The sequence below is a fragment of the Brachyistius frenatus genome, unplaced genomic scaffold (assembly GCF_029030835.1).
Source record: "Brachyistius frenatus isolate BFR_SWC_R1_liver_20210118 unplaced genomic scaffold, ASM2903083v1 Contig_38, whole genome shotgun sequence".
Classification (NCBI taxonomy): domain Eukaryota; kingdom Metazoa; phylum Chordata; class Actinopteri; family Embiotocidae; genus Brachyistius; species Brachyistius frenatus.
This window is the reverse complement of record NW_027210637.1, coordinates 474,654-497,782: the sequence shown is the minus strand read 5'-3', so window position 1 is coordinate 497,782 and position 23,129 is coordinate 474,654. Positions and strand designations below refer to the sequence as shown.

Sequence of the window (23,129 nt, the reverse complement as noted above, 5' to 3'; positions counted from 1 at the left end):
GCACAGGGCGACGCGGCGACCAAAGTAAAGATGGCGGACCTGTCGGGGACCGAGCTCGTCTCAGACGAGAAAGAAGCCGAAATTGAGCTGAAGAAGAGAAAGAAAATACCGTGGGAGGATTTACACAAGTCGGCTAAACTCGGAATAACTCCGGAACTGCCTGAAACGTTGGGATTTTACGACATAAGCGCTGTCAGGAGGGAGCAACGGGACCTCTCGGCAGGTAAACCGTCCGGTCTCCTCCTCCTCCTCCTCCTCCTCTTCTTCCCTCCCCGTCCCGACGGCCGTTAACGTCCAGCTAACGACCGTTACACGTCTTTAAATGTTTGATTTAATGGCGTCTTTAGTCTCCGGCGCTGTTGCGACGCTGAATATAAATTAGTTGGGGAAAAGCTTCACGAGGGGACGTCTTGTTTAAAAAAAATAAAATAAATAAAATAATAAAAAAGCTTGTTTACAGTCGGCGCTCGTTTTGGTTAACGGGCTTAAATAACGAACCGTTTGTTGGTCGTTAACCGAATAAAACAATAATAAAACAATAAAAAGTGGAGTCGCTGTTTAAAACTAAGCTCTGTCTAAAGTTACCGCTGCTTTCTGTACCTGCTTAAAGTTTCTCGGGGCGCTTTTCACTCGTGGCTTTTGCTGTCCAGGTGTTGCAGCAAAATCCTGCTTCTGTTACCTGGTGATGATGATGATGATGAAGATGATGATGATGATGATGATGCTTCCGTCGTGTTCAGACAGGATCAAACACGTTTCGAGAGCTGTAACAGAGAAACAAACACAACAACAACAACAACAACAACTCCATACTTAAAGAGAGGTCACGTTTAATATCTGTAAAAGTAGCAGCGCTGTTTTTGATAATTGCTTTTGTATTGTTTGATAAATGAAGACACTTAAATGTGACATTTTAAGCTCTGGGATATTTTACAGATGTAATTATTACTTGAGAAAACAATCGACAGGTTAATCATTCATGAACATCGGTTGTTATAGTGGTGGGCGTTGTGTACAAAATCAAATATACACAATTTTATTACTACATTTGCTATTATTACTACTGCAAGTGGTGCCTTTCACAAAGTACTTACGCAGTAACATTATGTATGAAGAATAATCAGTAATGAGGATGTAATGATGAAGTGGGTTAAAGGCCAAATTGATAGCAGCCTGGAAAGTTCAGGAAATGACATCACTATGAAACTAAGAAAAGACAACAGTTATGTCATATCATGACAACACGATATCCAAAACCTAAGAGGGTATCTAGTCGCATATTACGACACTAGACAACATTGATACCGTTGGTTTTATTTTGGGTGCAGTTGTCAGTATTAGTGACTAAATACTATTTAAGCGTCATTAGTTGATTGACAGAAAATCCATTTGCAACTATTCATTTGATAATTTAATAATATTTGTTGTTGTTTTGACTCAGACTCCCAACTTTTTAAACGATAATATATATTCTGATTCTTTTAGTCCTTCATGGTAATAGACGTCTGGTGTCTTTTAGTTAGACATTTTGCTTCTCTGTATGATTTAGACCGCGACAGCAAAACTCCTACAAGTTGAGCCAACGATATATTGTAGGCGGAAAACATGTGCGGATGTACAACGAACTCGTCTTTGCATGACGTGTTTGACGTGTCCTGACAGGCTGAAGCCAAGTGGAAAAAAATGAAAGACAGTAAGGGACATTGAGAGTGAAATATGACTTGAGACGAGACCAGTTTGTTCGCAGAAAAACAACATTTCTGTGTTTGTTCTGAATTTAATAACTTAGTTCACAAGTAGAGAAAATGCTTTGTCCTATTTTAAAGAGCCTCCTCATTTTTTTATTGTTAATCCAAAACATGTGAAATGTCTTTTTTTGGGGGGGGGGGATTTAATGATGCATTCTGTTAAAAGGCACCATACGGTGTTGGGTTATCCAACAGTTCCAGCGTTTATTCATTAAATATTCAATTGACAGAAAAATAGTTGGCAAGAATTAAATTAATTTCAGTCCGTTTTTAAATGTATCTATGATGGTAATCTCTTAAATCTTTAAGTTTTAGACTGTTAGTTAAAAAAAAAAAGAAGAAGAAGCCATTTGAAGACAACCCAAAGAGCCGTCAGAACGTGTGATGGACATTCTTTGAATCTTTCTGATATTTTATCGACGAATTGATGACGTAATTCATTGAGAAAATAATTGTCCGGCTGCTTGATAATAGAGATATTCATCGTTTGCGGCCCTGATCTCATTATGATCTCTTAAAGACAATCTCGTACACCACAGCAGACCTCGTTCAGCATGTTCAGCTCTTACAAAAGATGTATTTGATCCAGAATTAGACTTTGTCGTAATCAATCAAACCGTAAAACGCAGTCTATCGCTTTCTAGTTTCTATCATTCGGAGAAGCTTCCTCCCCCCTCCACCCACCTACTACTCCCCCCCCCCCCCCCCTCCACCGTGTGACCCTCCTAAAAGGTCGGCCGTCTCATTGTGCTTTGCGGGCTGTAATTGTTGCAGACAATGGCTTTTGTTTTTAACACTGTTGCTCTCACGTTGTTCCAGATCCGTCGTTGACGCGCTTCATTTGCACAGAGCTCACCAGAGGCTACTTCCTGGAACACAATGAGGCAAAGTACACGGAGCGCAGGGAGAGAGTGTACACATGCATGCGAATTCCCAAGGAGCTGGAGAAGGTAGCGTATAACAACAGGCCCGAACTCAGCTGCCCTCCTTTTTTTTTTTTTTTTTTTTTACTCTCTTCAGTTGCCTCCGTCTGTCTGCTGTCGTTTCCAGCAGCGCACAGAAGGCGCGTTGTTATTTATTTATTTTTTACAGACTGTCGGCCCGCTTCAAAACTGAGTCACTTCTACAAACAGCCTCCACGAATTATCAACTCATTCTTTATTAACTCCAAACTACAATCGGTAGTTTTAGTCTCATATCAAGTTAAATGAACTAAAAGTCATCACCAAGTATTTAACTGTATTTGATGTCATTATAAATGATTTTTTTAAAAAAAATTTTATCGGTATGTAGCTAGATTAGGTTTGTAATTTGAAAACATTATGTTAAACATGTACATTTTTCATTATATAAGCATTTTATCAACTATTATAAATTATTTACATATAATAATGGCATGATTCATTAATAGTTAAATATACATTAGTCACATAAGAAATGACAAACAAACAAGACTGCATGATTTTTAAACAACTGCCTCGCTGACAGTATTTTCTAGTGTTTTTGTTGTTCCTCTCATTAACCAATAGGGGGCAGTGTTGAAACATAAAACACGAGTTCGTCTTTAAAGCAACAGCTTATGTTACCTTTCACAAAGAATCACAGTGGTTGTTTTATTATATATCTCTAAGTCTCTAGTATTTCTTAATTATATAAACCCCTCTTTCCTATAACCTGTTTAAAATGCACTTAAATCCCAGTGATGCACTCAAATCACACAGTGAAACGTTGAGGTTATTATTTTATACTTGCACGTGTAAAAGTCTTTAATGCTTTCAGAGTTTTTAAACTCTTCCCAGCAGCGACGCGTGGTGAGGAGCTCAGAGTTGCGGCGCTCTTGCCGGCTCGGTTTTGTCCGTGGGGGAAAGATAGGAATGTGTGTAAACATTGACGGCCTCAGAGACGGCACTGTGTTAGACTAACCAACTGCACGGTGCTTGACAAGGCCTCCAAGAAAAAGCCATCCACCAATGAGAGCCGACCCCTCCCACCAGGCTCTTACCAATACTTGGTGCCTTCGGGTTTTTCTTTTTTATTCAGAAGTAAGAAGATGTCAGAAGATGGCTTAAATGCATTTCTCCTCAAATATTCCTTTCAAAATGACAAGTCTTCGTGTATGGGGAGCTGTGAGGGTACGTTTTGTCACATGGTGTGGGCGCCAATTAGCTTTCACTTGACTTTTCCTCCAGTTGAAAGAAGACAGAAGTTGTGTTCCGTCACTTTTTCAGCTAGAAATTGTAAAGAAGCCCAAACTTCTTTCTTTCTTTCTTTTTTAATTAGCTTATTAGTAATACTTACTTATCTCTGAAGATGAAGACTAAACGTTCCCCACTCATCGTCGCTGTTTAACTCGGGAGTTTTTGCTGACTGCACATCCTTCACACCGACACCCCAAGTTTGACCTCCAGGCGCTGCCGTGTGACTTTTTTTTTTTTTCCAGCTGATGATCTTCGGCTTCTTCCTGTGTGTGGACGCCTTCCTGTACGTCTTCACCCTGCTGCCTCTCAGGGTGCTGCTGGCTCTGCTCCGCCTCCTCACGCTGCCGTGCTGTGGCTTCAGGTCAGAGCTCAAACACACACACACACACACACACACACACACACACACACACACACACACACACACACACACACACACACACACACACACTCGTATGTATAAACATGTGATTCGGATATAAGTGTACCAGCATAGGAAAAGATGGACACACAATGCAAGATATATATCCATATTAACGATTCAGGATAAAATGTTAATTAAAATGGAATCGTGATTTGGTTTTCAGTATAAATGTTTGTTGCTTTTACTGACCTGGTGCAGAAGACAACTCACACAAATATGATGGTGCCTGATGTAGGATATAAGATATTCTAGTAAAATACGAATATGGATATAAAAATTGAAACCTTCTTTAATCAGATCAATCGTATCAATGAAATGCTTCCCCCAAGTCTAATAAAACACGGATGACTCTTGAATGTTAAAAAAAAAAAAAAAAAAACAAACCCGACAGATTTCAGATCATTTGTCATTACGGATGAACCCGACAGAGAAGATTATATAGTATTCAAGCAGCAGGAAAAGCATGACAATGTCTGGTAGTCCTCCCTGTGGCGATGCGCAGTCCTGCGAGGTGCATTTTATTCTCAGCGGGCAGGCGAAGCCGGCAGAATACCAACTCTGAACATTAACTTTAAACCAGCGTTGTCTCTTCCTCGGTTGTCCCTTTGTTGGATCTTTGTATATACACAGTAGTCCAGTAAACAGACAGCCACATGGATTATGTACCGCGTATCCTAACCCAACCCGAAACACCCCCCCCCCCCCCGATGGGCCTCTCCTCCTGCCCGTCTCACCCTCTCTGTCTGATTCTCCCCTTGCCTTCCTCCCCCTGCAGGGCACGCACATGCCCCTACTGCAGAAGAAGCAGGTACGCTCCCACCAGCCCATTATCACTGTCCTGTCCATCCTGTCTGTTGATATACAGCTTGGCACAGCACATCATGTCCCGGTCTCCCAGGCAGAGCCGCCATGTTGGTCCCTCATCATACGTTGTGTTTTTGTTTTTTTTTTTTTTTTTCCCCAAACCAGTCCGGGAGAGATTTGCTGAGTACGCATGGTCATTCTCATCATCACGTTGCTTGTCAGTGATACAGCTTCTCAAAACTGGGCAGGTGGGTGGGGAGGGGGGGGGTGGGCCTTGAGCTTGAGCTTGAGCTTGGGGCTCAGTTGTCTTGTTCTGTGGCATCTGTCAGCGGTTGTTGTTGTTGTTGTTGTTGTTGTGGGCGGAACCTATAATTCACTCGCTCCCCGCTCAGATATCCCTCACACCGCTCCACAACAACCAAAACGGCTGCCTTCCCCTCAACGAGTCAGCTCCTCTCACCGGGCCCCGTATCAGACATCAGGCTTTCTCTTCCGTCTTCCGGCCCCCGGCGTTTACATTCGCCGAAGGCTGCTTGGGATGCAGCGCGTAGCCGACTGCACTCGGAACATAACATTCATGCGTGTTGTGGAGATAAACGCTCGTAGAGCGGAGATAGCGCGAGCCGCTTTGTGCTCCGCCGGCCGCCTGCAGCAGCTTTGCAACCAGAGAGCCGTGTGTTCAGAATAAGAGAGGAGGTTTCTCAGCGCCTCAACCACCTGAATACTAAAGATGTTTTACCGACACGAGCGGGTCCAATTGTTGTTAAACCCTACTAATGCATTTGCACATTATTATTTTTTTTTTTTTTGCTATTAACTTGACAATATTTATTCGAAACTGAAATCGTATCAAACACTGGTTAAACAAAGCTTATAATGAAGCTTTAGTGTCTGTGTGGAAAAAAAAAAAAAACACTTGGCTGCTGCCCCTCAGTTATACATCCAGGGAAAACCCTGTTCAGGTAATTAGGACAAATTCCCTGATTATACAAAACCATAATAAGGAGCAGCCCTAACATTGGTGCCCGCTGATTATTTTTTTTTTCCTTATATATAATTTTACTCTTTTACTTAATTTCCCTCGTTTTATACTTATATTTTATGTCATCTTCTGTCGACAGCACATTTGTATGCGTGTTATATCGGGTTATTTGTGTTAAACGTACTGTACGATGAGCACCAAGCAACACAAATAAGAAAAGCTGAATATTCAGAAGCGGCTTGCGCTAAGAGCTCTGAAGCTTTTTGTTGTGACGTTGGACTGAAAGCCCGTTTGGCACACGCGTGACTTCAGACGTGAACACTAGATGGAGCCAAATCCTCAAGAAAACAGCTGTAACTGCTCCTTCTCCAGTAAAACAATGAGTTTTAATGGCTTTTATGCGCGTTCATTTCAACAGGTGTAATTCCTGGAAACCCTTCCTGAATTGTCCCGTCTGTGTGTTCAGAATAAAGCCCCGACAGTTCTTCCCCGCGAAGGTAATCGTTGTCTTTCGTGCTGTAAATCAAAAAGGCCCAGATGTTCATTTGTAGTAGATTTAGTGGAGAATTGTTAAGTAGTAATTTGTTTGTTTTTTTTAAACGGTGTTTGTCTACTGCTGCAGCAAACAGCAAAACTATTATCACGTTGTGAACGGTCATACCGGCGGGGTCAGCGTCTGCTCTCCCTTCGTGAGGCGCTGAAGTCGGGACTTTTCCGGTCAGTAGAAAACCTCCCCCCGCGTGCCACTTTCGCTGCAGCCGTTGTCGGCGGTTTCAGCACATACGAGACTCAGATCACACAGCTGACGCGGGGAAAAATATGCCGGCCGCGTGAGACTTTAAGCTCTCTTCCCGCGGTCATCCCTGTCGTAGTAAATACTGAAGAACCAGTCCTATGGATCTGTCAGCCTTCCTCTTAACATGCTCCAAAGCTGCCGCTGCCAACCGCAGCTATTAATTAAAAAAGATGCACATGTTTCACACGCACACACGCGCACGCACACACACACACACACACACACACACGGACAGCGCTGCCCTCAGATGACACATTGCTTTTGCTGTACGTGGCAGCTGAAGCCTGATTTATTTTTCTTCCTTTTATTTTTGTCCACCCTGTTTTTAGACATTTCTGTTCACGATAACCGAAATATTTTCATGAAATTTTTTAAAAAAAGAAACGCTCGGAGGCACAGGTGTTGTTGTCGCCGTGCGGTTGGTATGTCTGGTAGAGAACAAACAAACACAGATTTAATCTTATGACAGCAGATTAAACAATGAAACGCAGACAGAAGCATATTAAAAGGAGATAATGAATAAGATAACTTCAGTATAAAGGGGATAATAACGTTAATATTTATTATTGTACTTCTTGTCTGATCTTCACCCGGTACCTTTTTCCTTTCTGTGTTTTATCTCACTTTGAAAAGAAATTACTTTTTATTTTTATTTTTACCCCTGTGTGTGTGTGTGTGTGTGTGTGTGTGTGTGTGTGTGTGTGTGTGTGTGTGTGTGTGTGTGTGTGTGTGTGTGTGTGTGTGTGTGTGTGTGTGTGTGTGTGTGTGTGTGTGTTATCCTCACATGGGTTGAAAGCATTACAGCCTGTGTAGCGAGCAGTAATAAGTGATACTGGGCTGGCAGTGTGCATTAAACCAGCTGTCTGCTCCCTCGTCACTTGGCTGCTTTGGCCTCACTTTATGCCAGAAAAAAAAAAGAAGCTGTTAATGATGCCAAGTTTGGGAAAAAAAAAAAAAAAAAAAAAATCTGCGCGTGTTGATGCTGTAAATGCCTGCATGCATTAACGGTCACAGTGTTTCCCCAGTTCAAATGTGCGTATTCGTCTGCATACATCACATGTTGGTGTCACCACATTACAACCGTTCACTCATGTGCATGTTCGCTGGTGAAACGCACAGCTGTCTGCACCTCAGCATGCAGGGATGCATTCAAATGTACGTGTCAATCCTAGTTCATCTTTTTCTCTCTGTGTGTGTGTGTGTGTGTGTGTGTGTGTGTGTGTGTGTGTGTGTGTGTGTGTGTGTGTGTGTGTGTGTGTGTGTTGTGTGTGTGTGCGCGCGCGCGTGGTCAGCGGGTCGCGGCTGCTGCAGCCAGCGCAGGTGTGTGACGTGCTGAAGGGCCTGATCCTGGTGCTGTGCTTCTCCATGATGCACTACGTGGATTACTCCATGATGTACCACCTGATCAGAGGACAGTCCGTCATCAAACTCTACATCATCTACAACATGTTGGAGGTAAATCCGCCGAACACACGGACGCTTCTTCAGCCGCTGTTGTCATTTGCGTCCACCGTAACGGTTCTTAACCCCTCTGAACCTCAAAAACAGTTTCTGGTCTTATTTTTTTTTTTTTTAATCCTGTCAGATTTTTTTTTTCTCTCGCTGTGGGCTCATTTCTTACTGCACCAGCAGGTCCTGCATCACCTGCTGAAATAGCACAATTATAGCGAGAAGTACTGAGAACTCAAAAATGTCCTTTGTGTAATAAAACACGCTTATAATATCATAAAATAATGAATAATAATTGATGATTTATTTTACAAACCTTAAAAAAAAAAAGATGGTATCTCTATATACAAAAAAAAATGTGAAGCACCCACGAGTGTTACCAGTATTGGGAGAAAATAAAAACATAGATATTGAACTATTTACATTTTTACAACCTCTACAAACCTCTCTGTGGAAAAAGTTGCTGAATTTTGTTCACGGGACGTTTGGTCTCCGGTGAGTCGTCCGAAGCTTCCCAGATGCACTCGAGGAGCGTAGAATTTTTGTTGTCTCACAGAATGCGCGTCGCGAAAACGGTTTATTTTTGGCGAAATTTGAAATGAGACGTATAAGACGCAGTGATTTCGATCAATATCCCTGTTTCAAGCTTAAATGTGGTTATTTTTCCCGAAGGAGGGGCTCTGCGTACATTATTAGTTTAAAGATCCTCGGAAATGAAAAATGATGACAGTTTCTATTTTTTACAGTTTCTGGTTATGATCAATGCTGTCATTCTGGCTTTTGTTTTAATAAAACATGCCTTTCAAATCGGCAGGAAGCTTGTGGGGTTCAGCGCTTGCTTCTGCAAGAGAGATATTGTGAATACAGACATTACACAAATGTCCCTTCTTTTTTTTTTTTTTCTTTTGTTTTAACGTAATCGAGAATCACTTACGATCCCACGTGTCCTTCCTCCGTCAGGTCGCGGACCGCCTCTTCTCCTCCTTCGGCCAGGACATCCTGGACGCTCTGTACTGGACGGCCACAGAACCCAAAGAGAGGAAGAGAGACAGCATAGGAGTCATCCCGCACTTTTTCATGGCCGTCTTTTATGTCTGTATCCTTCCCGTTCAAAATCAGCAGCATCGGCAGTGTGACTGTTTTCAGTCTCGACAGGTCACGTTTGGGATGAGCGTTGAGTCGCCGTCCTTTGTTTCTAACCTGTAAATATTTGATAGATGACGTGCAGTTCCAGTCTGGCACAGTCCTTCTATTTCTTGTTTTTCTTTCTTTACGGGGTTTTCCATCTTGGTCTTACGGTGGTGAGCTTCTACCGACTGACATTCTGAAGATTTAGCCTGTTGAGCTAAAGCAGTTTTAATGAGGTGGGAGGTTCACAGGTGAAACAGATTTGATTTGAAGCAGTTATTTTCCTGACTATTTGCTCCTCAGTCCTTCACTCCATCCTCATCATGGTCCAAGCCTCCACTCTTAACGTCGCCTTCAACTCCCACAACAAGTCCCTGCTCACCATCATGATGTCCAACAATGTCAGTACACACACACACACACACACACACACACACACACACACACACACACACACACACAGAGATAGATATTTGTATGTAAACCGTGACGTTCAAGTGCACGACAAGCTGCGTAAAGTGATTGTTTAAGTCACAAACAAAATGCAGGCTCACGAACAGACGTTATCCTTAAAAGTATTTTCATGCAGATGTATTCCAGAAAAATTAAAGCCGACACGTTGCTGATGAAACGTCGCTGTTGCAGCTGCAACGTGACGGTTGATCTTTTTTAATTTCCTTCATGAATATGCTGACCGCGTTTTTTTCTTTGTTCCTTTTTTTGTCTGTCGTCTCAAACACAGTTTGTGGAGATCAAAGGAAGCGTGTTCAAGAAATTTGAGAAGAACAACTTGTTCCAAATGTCCAACAGCGGTAAGATATTCAATGTTGTGTCAATAATCGCAGTTTTGATGCATTAGGAGCAGAATTAAAACCACTCAAACCGCACAGTTTAGAAGAACGAACATTACGTTTCATTTCTCATCTCGTCTTTGTCGGTCTAAAAAAAAAAGGACAAATTAACATATTCAGTGTTTCACAGTCTCCCAACAGATGCGATTATCATGTTGCACCAAACAGCCTTTACAGCTGAAAAAGCAACAGCTGAACAATGTGACTGAAACATGAGCTCTCTTCGTACAGATCCGTCAGTGGTAATCTGACAGAAAAAAAGTCAAATTTACCTGCTGAGATACTTCTTTGTGGGGTGGGGTGGGGGGGTGTCCTTTTAAATCTAATATATCTGTAGAATATAATCGTACTGACGTCTGAACGGTGGCACCGCTACGACTAAAGTATCGCGGACAGACGGCACCGTGCGGCGATCGTTTCGTAGACGGTCGACCATTACAGCGTCCGATGGCGTCGGTGTCCACAGGTAAAGGTCCACAGCGGCAGCTTTTCTCATTCGTTGTATGGACGCGTGACCGTGCTTGATTCTCCATCAAATGTTTGGCTCTCCACTGTAAAAAAGGAAAACTTCAAAACATGGAAATGTTGAAAGCACACAAAGGCTTAAATATTCTTCCTCACATGTGAAACTTTTATGGATTTCTCTTTGTATTCAACGAGGCTGCATGTTTTTTTTCTTTTATCTCAGTCCCTTTTTTTTTTATAATCAAACAGGAGGGAAGACCCCCCCCCCCCCACACACACACACACACACCCCCCGCCGCCTGTTTCCTAGCGCACCGTTATCTGATGACGACATGCCAAACATTTGCAGCTGGTTGTAAAACCAACTATAAATGTCACCTGCTGCTTAAAAATGAAAAGCTGCCGTGCTTTTCACGAAGATGCTTTTCTCATCGCATTTCCCTCGCCGGGTTTTCTCCGCAGTTTGAAGCGACCGTGACGGCAAAATGTTCTTTGTTTTACCGCCGCAGATATCAAAGAACGGTTCACCAGCTACGTTCTGCTGCTCATCGTTTGTCTCAGGAATATGGAGCAGTTCGCGTGGAACCCAGGTGAGCTTCTGTTTTCTCTTTCCAGCCACAACTTAACCCGCAGAACCCGCCGGGATGCAAAATTGCGTCCCATATTTTGAATCCCTTGTCCTCGGTTGAATCGCTCGGCAAGGAGTTATCGCAGAGATGGCCTATTTTATTCAAATTCCTGTTTCACACGCGCGTCCCACAAGCATGGTTCAGATGTTGCCAGATTCGAGACGATCTCCTCTCCACAACCGTAAAAAGAGGTCTCTACTGCCAATATTTTATGGCGAGATACATGTAAAAACACAACAGTTTTTCATAAGGCAATAGTTTTTTTTCCTTAATATAAAGGCAAATATTAATAATCTCTTCGTATTAGCAAATCAAATGATGATAGCCTAAGCTGTCCTGAAAAAAACAAGATACAGCATGAATGGTTTGACCGGATAATGACCGAGATATGAGCTTAAAAGTGAAGCTGGTGAAATCCCCCTGAGAATAGCCGAGGGTTCAGAGGGTTTCCCTCAAAACGCTGAGGTTTGAGAAATCCTCAAAAGTACAAAAAAAAAGTAACTATTCCCAGCCCAGCGCAGAGGTCACTGCTCGCCACGGTAAAAAAAAAAAAAAAAAAAAATCGGACAAAATACGCTGAGCGGCTCCTTTCCCGCAGTTTCAGCTGACCCTCCCGCAAACACCTCGGGGAGTTTCAGTCGAACCTCAGTCAGAGAGACGGAGCGGGTCGAGGGACGAGCGCCGGGCCACGGGCCCCCCGCCGCCGCCCCTCCCCCCCGGCGCCTCGCCCGCTCTCCCGAAAACAGTCGGCTCCCTCCCGCCGGGCTCGAAGCCGGACTCAAAGTAGATGACAGACGCGGCCCGTCAGCGGAAATCGGGACGCCGGCGCTCTGATGCCGGCAAGAGCTGCAGCCTTCTGTCGCTAAAGAGGTCGTTACGAATCACAAGCAGCGCCGCAGGAGCGGGCAGAAAAGCGGAAACGCCCGCTCTCAACTAATCACCTTTTAGTTTTCACCCGTTTGATCTGCGGTCAAAGCCTCAACGTTCACTTTCTACTTACCGTAAAATATTTGAAAAGCTGGGAGACAGTCGGTTGGACTCTTAGCATGAAAATACTGCGTGAGGCCGCAGAGATTCAACACGTTGTTAAAAAAAAAAAAAAAAACTAAAAACATCTTTAATAATTTACCATTCAATTATTTGATAAAAAAAATTTTTTTAAAAAGCTTTTTAAACAAGAGGATTTACCGTCTTGGTCTTCCTATCTGATTATAAACGGAAGAAGTTTGAAAACGATCCTCTCCCCGTGATTTTCTGAAACGTCATCGCCGCATGATTCACCGGTTAAATGAATCGGCATGTAACGTTTATGAACCGCGGCCGGCTGAGCACGACGTCCGGTGGATCCGGCGAACGACTTTGTCGAGCTCGTGCCTTCGAACAAACAAAAAAAAAAAAAAAAGCCCCCCGTTGTCTCCTGTTCCTCCCTCAGACCACCTGTGGGTGTTGTTCCCCGACGTCTTCATGGTCGTCACCTCCGAAGTGGCCGTCGACATCATCAAGCACGCTTTCATCACCAAGTTCAACGACATCACGGCCGACGTAAGAGGCGGCGCCCCCCCCCTCCCCTCCCCCCTTCCCCTGCCCCGCTTCCTCACCGATTCGGCGGGCCGCCTTCACTGTCTCCCCCCCCCCCCCCCCCCCCCCCCGTCTTTTGTCTTTCCAGGTGTACAGCGAATACCGAGCCAGCTTGGCCTTCGATCTCGTCAGCAGCCGGCAGAAGAACGTAAGCGAAACCGCCTCTTTAGTGCCGTCGCCCGCAGCAGAGCAAATCAGTTCGTCTTTTGTGACGTGTGCCCGTCTCGTCGCTGTGTAGGCCTGCACCGACTACAGCGACTCAGTGGCCCGGAGGATGGGCTTCATCCCGCTGCCGTTGGCCGTTCTGGTAAGAGAAGAGGGCCGCTGCTTCTTCAGGAACTTAAAACACCGGGAGGAGAGTTCAGGCGCTCTTTCAGGCGGCTCGCTGTTTGCTCAGATTATTGTTTTTTTTTGTTTGTTTTTTTTGTTTTCTGTCATCAAGTTTTCAGAGTGAGTAAATAATCCATCTTTATTTCTTCTGTGTTTTTTGTTGTTGTTGTTGTTTTTGGTTTGTGGCCGAATGTTTTAACAGCTGACCCGGGTGGTGATGAGTTCAGTGAAGGTGCAGGGAGCGCTCTCGTACACGTGCGTGTTCCTCTTTTATCTCGGGTAAGTCCTCGGGTCTGCGCCGCCGGTGGGTTCACGGCCTGTTGCACAGAAAGTGGCGTTTTCATTTGCGCGCTGTTCGCCGAGTGTTTTAATCCCACGCTGAAAAGTAGCTCGGCAGGAGGTTTAAGTGGCTGAAAACTGGCTTCGGTTGTGTAAATTGCTCGCGCGCCCTAATCTGGCGATAAGATGTGGTTGTTATTCCCTCCGTCTCCATGACTACGGGCTGAAACCAAAGCAACGCGGGTTCAAATCTATATCGTTGTTTTCCATCTCGGTCGGTCGATATATTTCTTTATTTTTGTTGAAATCCGGTGGGTTGAATATGCTTTCACAGTCTCGTGCACGCTAACAGCACGCAGGCTGCTGTCGTAAACGCGCACACACACACACACACACACACACACACACACACACACACACACACACACACACACACACACAGTTACATAAGCGTTCTCCCGGCCGCTGATAGCTCCGCTCATTCTCATTTGCCGGATCCCATCGGGCTCGTACCATTGAAGAGCCCCCCTCTCCTCCTCCTCCTCCTCCCCTCCTCCTCCTCCTCCTCCTCCTCCTCCTCCTCCCCTCCCCCTCCCCACCCACCTCAGGCTGAAGAATACAATGTTGCCATCTCCAGTGCCATCTCTGCCCCCCCCTCCCCCCTCTTGATTCACAAATAGCTCGGGCTCCAGCAGACCGCTGCACCTTGGCAAAGAGGAGGAGGGGGCGGAGGGGGGGGGGTTGTGTGCACATCGACACGGCGGGTGTGCGAGCGGCGGGACGTGACAGGCAGCAATAAGACACCAGACGGAGGACATTCGTCGGGATTCAGATCGCCCGTTTACTTCAGATTTAAGATGACAGCGATCGTCGCGTTGCTTTATTTTCATCCAAATTCACCAAATGCCACGCCGAATCGAATTTCAGGACGGGAATTAACGCGCGTTTATTTCTTTCGACCGCCGAGAAGCAACGACGAGATGTTTCAAAATGTAAACAACCTGTCGTCCTTCTATCGTCCAAAATCAAAGCAGCCGGCAGCGAACGGTCGTGGAGCGAGAGTGTCAACGTAAATCAAGAGACGCGAATACTTTGCTCTCCGTCGCTCGTCCGTTTCAGCGGTGCTTCTTGGGGTGCACGCCAGTTTGCTGAAGAGAGAGCAAGAGCTTTTGTTGTTGTTGTTGTTGTTGTTTCTTCTTCCAGTCAGACGTTCACTGCTCTGACTGCAGCCGTCTCTCCGCAGGCTGGTGACGCTCAAAGTGTTGAACAGCATCGTTCTGCTGGGGAAGTCCTGCGTTTACGTCAAGAGGGCCAACATGGAGGACAAGCTGTTCGAGAGACCCTCCGCTGCTCCATCACCATCATCACCGTCGTCGACCTCCTCCTCCTCCTCGTCGGCCAAGAACGCCAGCAGAGCCGAGCCGGCCAGATGTCGCGCACCTTCAGGTACAACAAAGACACTGCCAAAAAAAAAAGTACTCGCATACTTTCTAAAAGTCTTGTTTATTCCCGCCCACATAAAGAGTCCATAAGAATCGTAAACGGGAAGTCAGATGTTATAGAGACGCGCACCACAACTTTCAAACTAATTCTCGGTGCCAACGACTGAATGACTAATCATCTCTCTAAAAAAAAAAAAAAAAAAAATAAAGACGAAAAAAACCCAGATCCAGAATGATTCATGAAACATTTGCATGCCAGAGGACTGTTTTACATATTTCCCCGTGTGTGCTTAATAGTAAGAATATAAATTACAAGCTTTTTAAATATGAAATGTTAATAGGAAGTGTTTCACTTACTGCCTGAAAAAAAATGTAAAACGCTCCAACAGAACCCGAACGACGAGCGAGTCGGCCTCGTTCCCAGCACCGCTTTCGATACGCGAATCGCTGATATTTAATTGAACTTGAAAAGTGTAGCGCGTGTCACCAACAAACGGCTATCATTAACAAAATATAATCACGCAGATTTATTGAGAGAGAGAGAGAACACGGAGGGGTGGGGGGGGGCACCGTCTCCCACTTTACATAATGAGCCAATCATCCGTCACTCTCGCTAATTACAGGGCGAGCGTCTGTCGGGGCTCCTGGAAACGGTGACGTTACGTTTCCAGGTCTGCGAACACATTCGGATTCACCGCGTCTCTCTCTCTCTCGACTTCATTCTGGTCGGTAGTCTAATGATACGTTCGCTTTACGTAGTGTTTGAATGCCGCTTTGAAATCCTGTTCGTCCAGCTTTTTAATTTTTTTATTTATTTGTTTATTTTTGTTGGGACGCAGCAGAGATTCTAAAAGCGAAACGCCAGCTCGCTCCGCCGACGCAGAACAACCGCGTTCGTATTGACATTTTTCGGGCGTTTAGCCGACACTTTTAAGTTTTGAGATTTTTGGAACATTTAGCTGACGCATCCGCACAAATCTGTCAAGCAGGAAAGAGATTCGGATTCAGGCACCCGATTTAAAAACAAACAAAAAACAACAACAAAAAAACATCCGGTGAAGGTTGACGGCAGAAATCAAACCTGTGACTTTTCGGTTGGCGACGAGTCTCCGAACACCAGGCTGGAAAATGTTTGACTCCAAAACATCTGCGGGTTTAAACAAATATCTGTTCCTCAAAAGCAAATCGTCTCATTTTAGGACGATAGAGAAACAGTTTCGGATTCTTTAGCTGCGACTAAATGGGTATCGTCAATATCAATTAACGAATGAATGAATATTCTACATGCAGTATGTAGATTTCTAACGGAAATCAACTACATTTTGTTTTGTTAAAGCAAAAGTCAAATTAGACAATAGAGCAAGCAAACCTTCAATCAAATATTTTTCCATTTAGGATATTGATATTCATTTCTGAAAAACAATGTATAGTTGTGCTACATGCGTAACATTTTGATGCTGTGGCAGGTGTTTGACATTTTGTAGTTTGACCTCAGGACAATGAATTTCATTTGTCTGGACTCGAAACACTTCTTTTAAACCTCCTCTCGAACTCATGTCAATTTGATTTATAGTTGTCATTTATGTTATAATCAGTCAATGAACAGAAAAATGATCTGCAATAATTTGGAAAAATCGGTCTTTTTTTTTTTTTTTTTTTTTAAGCAGAAACGCAAAAGGTTTCTTGAAACCAGGTTCTCGGCCGACTTTTATTATTTATGTGTTTGATAACTGCTCGGACAAAACAAGTCGTTGGACGTCGTCACACACTCATTTTCCAGCAGTTGAGCAGCGGATTACTTAATTAATGAAAGTAATTTAAAACTTAATGGCCCTTCAGTTTTTTATTTTATTTTTTTATTGCCGACATAAAGACTATCGCCGTCGTAGAAATGATCCCGTACGTCACATTTCGACAGGTAATCTTTGAACAAAAATAAACAACAAAAATGCCCCCCCCTCCACCCTCCTCCCATCTATCTCCCCCCCCCCCGCGCGCAGATATTTACACATGAATTCCCTCATTAACATTCGTGTGGATCTCCTGAAGCGGCGTTGAACAGTAAACACGCGATCTGAACAGATTTGGGAGGCGGCGGCGCTCCCCCCCCCCCCGTCATCCGGGGTCTAAATCACCCCCCTCCAGCCTCCTCCCCCCCCTCAGATCTTTTCTCCCGCGAGCGCCGCCGTCGAGCCGCCTGCTGCGCCGAGCCGAGAGCTTTAAAGTAAAGAAAAAAAGACAAAGACAAAGATCCTTGACGGTGCCATCGGTGCCATCGCACATCAAAGCTCTCCCAACCGGCTCTTATGTTTCAAATGAATCTGCTTTCTCAGAGAGCTGCAGCTGCATCACTCGAAGGCCCGTAGAATATAATAATAATAATAACAACTCCTTTGAGGTTGTCCTTTGATTCCCACCCGCGTTCAGACCCGCTGGGATTCGAACCGTCGACCTCGGAGAGACGAACGCTCACCTCTCTGACGTTGACATTATGTTCCTCGTTTATACTTTTTTTTTTTTTTTTTTGCACGTCTTCGTCTTTCCCGACGGTCCGGACTCACAGCACACGGAGATCTGCCATCTGTCTTGCGCCGCGTTTTATTTTTTTTTTCCATTTTTTTTTTTTGTCCGGAGGGCTGGAGCGGGTAATGAGCGGCTCCGCGCCAGCCATTTCGAAGCCCATATGGTGGTTAACTTTTATTAAAGCTCACGTATCTCCAGAGAGGAGGAGACGCTGCGGTGACTCAGGATGTGACTCGATTTAACAGTTCTTCTGAAGCTGCGGCGGCGTGACGCCCCGAAGGCCTCGACTCGGCCACACCTGCCAAAATGTGTCAAATCAAAACGGAAATGAATCCCAAAATATCCAGACGATCGATCGTTTGACTGAAATACACACTGTTTAAAAAAAGATTTAAACCTGCATGATCTTTGTCCACACGGGGGCAGCAAAACAAGCTAAAGGCAGAATAAATGTCACATTTTAGGCGCTTTGCGTCCTTTAAGCTCTGTTTTGGTCTCCACCGAAGCTTTTACTAGCTTGGCCAAATTAAAACCAAAGCAACGAGTTGAAAGATGCTAAAACTGTAACTCAAGAGAAGGCGCACTAATTTCATTCGTCGCAGACTTCAAAATATGAATCGAATTAACCTTAAAATGAAAATCTGACCGCGCGACATCGGTCCGGCACCGACAGCCCCGACAGATGCGGAAAAACCGGCGTCTGGCCGGCGCGGCCCGTCGAGCAGCTTCGCCCGATCGCGGGACTTTTCCGCATCTTTTGACATCCGAAGCGTCTCCACACGTTATATCGGCTCTTACTAAAAAAAAAAACAACAACAAAAAAAGAGAGAGAACAACAGCCGGGTTTACCAACAGAGCAGCAGAGCGTGCAGTTTTCACCCGACGACTGGAGACGGTTGCATTTTTTCTGGACCGGCCCTCGCTGGAGTTCAGAAAAACAAGGCGCATACTCTGAATTTTTAACCGCCGTCTGTCATTCCGGATGAAATATTTAAAAAAAAAAAAAAAAAAGCTTCCACGTTGAGATGGTTACATTTTTTAAATAAAAGCGATAGAGCGAAGGAGCGCTCGAAACGCGGAGACGGGAAATAACGTGTCAGGCGGAGCAGCGAGGCTCGAGCGGCTTCTTTTGCAGAGACGCGTCCTGAAAGAAGACGGTTGAGATCTGATCAAAGGCGGGACGACCGTGTCGTCCGTCCTGTCTCCTGCCGCTGTCGTGGCAACAATCTAGGACCCCTTTTTAAAAGGACGACAATGTGGCGTCGTCAGATTCGACCGGCTCTCGTCTCCGTTGCTAGGGACGCTGCTGAGGGTTCGGACTCCTTCCCGGAGCGGCAAACGTCGCCGCGCGCGTTGCGTCCGCTCCTACCGACGCGACCGGTTGTCTTTTTTTGTTGTTTTTTTTTTTTGGTTCCAAGTCGCACCCCGCGCGTTGCCTTGGAAACGGAGATCAGGAGAACAAAAAGGTTTTGTGTTTTGACGGCGAATCGCCCCCCCCGAAGTAATAATATGTTTTGATGACATATTTTCTTCAGTTGGTAACTTCGTGGTGTGATCGTATAACATTACACTCGACGCCTGCGCTTTTAACGTAAGCATCGCTGCACACGCCCTGTCGTGTAATATCCCTTCAATAATGTGTGTGTGTGTGTGTGTGTGTGTGTGTGTGTGTGTGTGTGTGTGTGTGTGTGTGCGTGCGCGTGCATCAATCGACAGAATACGCCTCGTTATAAATTCCTCGCTGATTCAACACTGAATTATTTAGCTACAACTGAACCTTGAATTTTTTTTTTTTTTTTTTTTTTTCCCCAATATCCCGTCGTCCCGCTGCGTTCACGGCCTCCATCGGATCTGAGATTCTTCTTCTTCTTTTTCTTTTTTTTTTTTTAAATGCTTTACTCAAACGCACACACGCGCACATATGTATAAAGTCTCAGCTCAGCTCTGTCTACAGTAAGAAGTGGAAGTTTGTTGTAGTCGGACGGCCCGAGGCGAGACGAGACGAAGGCGAAGGCGAAGGCGCTCGTCTCAGCGGACGCTCCTCTAAGTACCCGACGCCGCTTCGCTCGATTCTCTCTGATACGATGAATTATTCCGTTTGGATGATTTTCTGTTAATGTAACCGGCGCTCGGATGCTCTCAGACTCGACAAGATCCTCCGCTGCCGCTCATCTCTTCTCGACGTAATGCGCCGCATTATGTGCGGTCAAACGTGGGCGGAGCCGTCGCGTTCAATCGCTTCCTGTCACTCAAACTTTTGCTGTTACAGGCTGGACTCTTTTTTTTTTTTTTTTTTTTTTTCTTCTTTAGCTTTTTTTTCTCTTAAGTGAATCCAAAACTCTTCTTTCATGCACTCGAAGCTCTCTTTCTGTTTCCCCAACACTTCTGTGTTGTTATAGAAACGGATCACTCAACAGTGATCTTTTTGTTGTTGTTGTTCTTTCAAAAAAAAAAATCATCGCTGATTGATCGATAATAAAACTTATTCTCTGGTTCCTTTCTAAAGTCATGAACTGCTTTTCAGACTCAGTTAAATGTTTTGAAGACAGAGTTTGGCTCTTTTTCGTTTTCTTATCTTCAGTGTGCAGCAGCACAATCGATTAGCGTAGCTTAGCATAGAGACTGGAAGCAGTTAGCTTAGCTCACGACAAACACGCATAAACACGCTGGATCTTGTTTATTAAATCGGTAAACAAACCAACACGTAAGACCGAGAGCTCGTGGGTTCAACAAATTTACGCGCTGGAACTATTTTACTGGTGACGAGCGAGTTTTTAATGCTAAGCTAAGCTAATGGACACAGAAATGAAGAAAGTGAATAAGCGCATTTTCCAAATGACAGAATATTTCTGACATTAAAAAAAAAAAAAAATCTGCACCCCGGATACATAAACATCTCACACCATTTTTTTCCGCGCCTGATTAAACCTACGTTCTCTGCTGTCCCTGAACTCATCGCGCGTCCACGGAGGACTGAAGCAGCAACGTAAACTCGTCATTTTTGTCATTCAATTCAACTTTTGCCCGCTCTTCTTCGCAGGTGAATCGAAGGTGGAGCAGATCACTGCCACCCGCTGCAGCCAACCCTCCTCCTCCTCCTTCTCCTCTGTGACCACCCAGCCGACTCCCAGGACCGATCTGCTTCCTGCTCCTCCTCTCCCTGACTCCTCCCCTGCGACGCCAGCCGGCCGTCCTCCGAGTCCGTCGCCTGAACCTGAACCGGCTGCGCCCTCGAAGGAAGAGGAAGAGGAGGAGGAGGAGGAGGAGGAGGAGGAGGAGGAGGAGCCACAAGGAGCCTCGGAAAGGAAGCACAGGACTCTGAAGAAAGACCTGCTGGAGATCGACCGCTTCACCATCTGCGGTAACCGCATCGACTGAGCAGCGCTGGCGGTCCGCGGACGAAGCGACGAAATCACTCAGGAAAAGGACGGCGAGCGAACGGGCTCACCCCCCACCCACCTCCTCCTCTTCCTCGCCCTCCCCCGCCCGGCTCTCCCGACCAACGGCAGCAGAAAGCTGAATATTTATTGAAGTCAGTGGCAATATTATAATATATAAGTTATTGTGCTCGCGGACGGCGAACGTCAAAGACGATCCCGCTGTCGTCGAGAAGTCGAGAAGTTCGACGGAATGAAAAAAAAAGTCGAGCCGGCTGATTATAAACAGCTGGAGACGAAAGTGTGTGTGTGTGTGTGCGTGTGTGTGTGTGTGTGTGTGTGTGTGTGTGTGTGTGTGTGTGTGTGTGTGTGTGTGTGTGTGTGTGAGAGAGAGAGAGACAGCACACGAGCACTTCGGTGATCAGCGCCGGGACCAGAAGTTGTTTCTCGTTTCGCTCAGCAGCCAGAAAAGAAAAAAGAACAGACACAAACCTCGGACGTCACAGGGAAACACCCGAGTCGTACCCGTTTCCTTTTTCTTTTCTTTTTTTTCCACCGAGAAAACAAGCGTTGCTGTTTATTTCTTCGGAATCATCCAAACGCATCCAATTTTAAAAACACACAACAAACCTGTCGTTGTTTTGTGTTTTTTTTAGCCGCTCTGAGCGCACAGATTCTGGACTGGAATGAGCCCGCGGTTCCCAACCCGCGGCTCGGGACCCCCTCGGGCGGGTCACGCGGCTCGGGACCCCCTCGGGCGGGTCACGCGACTCGGGACCCCCTCGGGCGGGTCACGCGACTTCTTCTTTTTTGTTTTGTTTTTACTGCACTGGATACATTTTACATATCGGGCGTCTAAAATACATTCAGAGTCACTTTTTGTGTCACAGCTCGGTGACCAGGAGTTTTTAATCACACTTTTTTTTTTTTTTAACGGGGTCACGACCCCCCCCAACAGGTTTTTTTTTTGGGAGGGGGAGGGGGGGGTCAACGGCTGTGAGCAGTCGCACACTGGTGATATTCGTCTATGCATCGCTTCAGCTCTGATTGTGATTACAGTCTGATACCTCAGCGGAGCTCGTCCGGAGCTTTTATGTTCCCGTGACTCAGAGCGGTTTGGCTTATCTTTTATTTTTTATTTTTTTATTTTTTTAAGTTAAAGCCTTAAGTGGAGATTTTGTTTTGGTTTTTGTTTACACGGCGATTAGATAAAGTCGTTTGCAGCCTTCAGCGGCGAAGAGACCTTTCATTTAAAAGGAGCCGCCGGCAGCGGACGAGGTTAACGGGAGCCGCCGGTCCACAAAACGCTGCTAAAAAAAAAAAAAAATCCAACGCTTAAGTCTGCCGCTTCGACCGGGCCGAACACGAAGAGCAGAGTATATAGTATAGTATATAAATATATTTATATATAAGGCGACAAATCATCTTAAATTCGTCATTTACCTATTTAACGTGCAAATAATCTTTTGGAAGAAATGTTTCATCACTTTGTGGGCTTTGATCACGGCACAAATCCTCCCGAGTTACAACACGCGTGTCCTAAAACGGTATTTCATCTTTTACTTCCTGTCCGGAGAAAGTTTGCACTGATGGACCGCGTTTGTCCTTTTTTTTTTTTTTTTAAAACGCGGTCGCGTTCCCTCATTCGACTCGAGTAACGCGCCGATGTTTACGTTTTAGGAAGATAGAAGCAATATTTCCACAACTAAATGCCTTTTTTGTTTTCTTTTTCTTTTTTGCATGTGTGTTTTTAAAGACATATTTTGTTGACTGACAGTTAACAGAAGTTATTTACTAAAAAAAAAAAAAAAGTATTAGCCATGAAAAATCTACCAAACTAAAATACAATAGTTGTGTCATCAAGCGTTTCATTCGTCGCACGCAGACGTGCCCGAGTGTCAACAGAGTATCATTATTCCTAACTTTTTTTGAGTTTTTTGAATTTAAAAGCCAAATCTTTATTGTAAATAATCAGTTCAGATTAATTAAATAAATTACTTTATTTGGGAATATAAAATGCTACTTTTCCGCTTCATAAATACTCAATAAATACATTACGGTGTTTTAATGTTGCATTCAGAAACATGTTTGTTTGTTTTTTTTAAAGCAGATTGAAGATGCATTTA

The 23,129-nt window shown here is 44.8% G+C and overlaps 1 protein-coding gene across 4 annotated transcripts; it reads left to right on the top strand.

The window, feature by feature from the left end:
• Positions 1–19: 19 nt before the first annotated feature.
• On the top strand, positions 20–21,165 carry tapt1a (transmembrane anterior posterior transformation 1a). 4 transcript variants are annotated; one of them, XM_069701749.1, is made up of 15 exons: positions 20–223; positions 2,568–2,698; positions 4,189–4,307; positions 5,146–5,178; positions 8,245–8,407; positions 9,362–9,497; positions 9,833–9,930; positions 10,272–10,341; positions 11,355–11,435; positions 12,907–13,016; positions 13,141–13,200; positions 13,291–13,359; positions 13,585–13,661; positions 14,905–15,107; positions 20,667–21,165. In XM_069701749.1, exons 1-15 carry the CDS (start codon positions 31–33, stop codon positions 21,002–21,004), a joined length of 1,881 nt encoding a protein of 626 aa, XP_069557850.1. In that variant the 5' UTR covers positions 20–30; the 3' UTR covers positions 21,005–21,165. The 4 variants fall into 4 exon arrangements, with proteins under 4 accessions (XP_069557850.1, XP_069557851.1, XP_069557852.1 ...); XM_069701750.1 differs by lacking the exon at positions 5,146–5,178; XM_069701751.1 differs by lacking the exon at positions 2,568–2,698 and having other exon boundaries at positions 137–223.
• Positions 21,166–23,129: the final 1,964 nt, after the last annotated feature.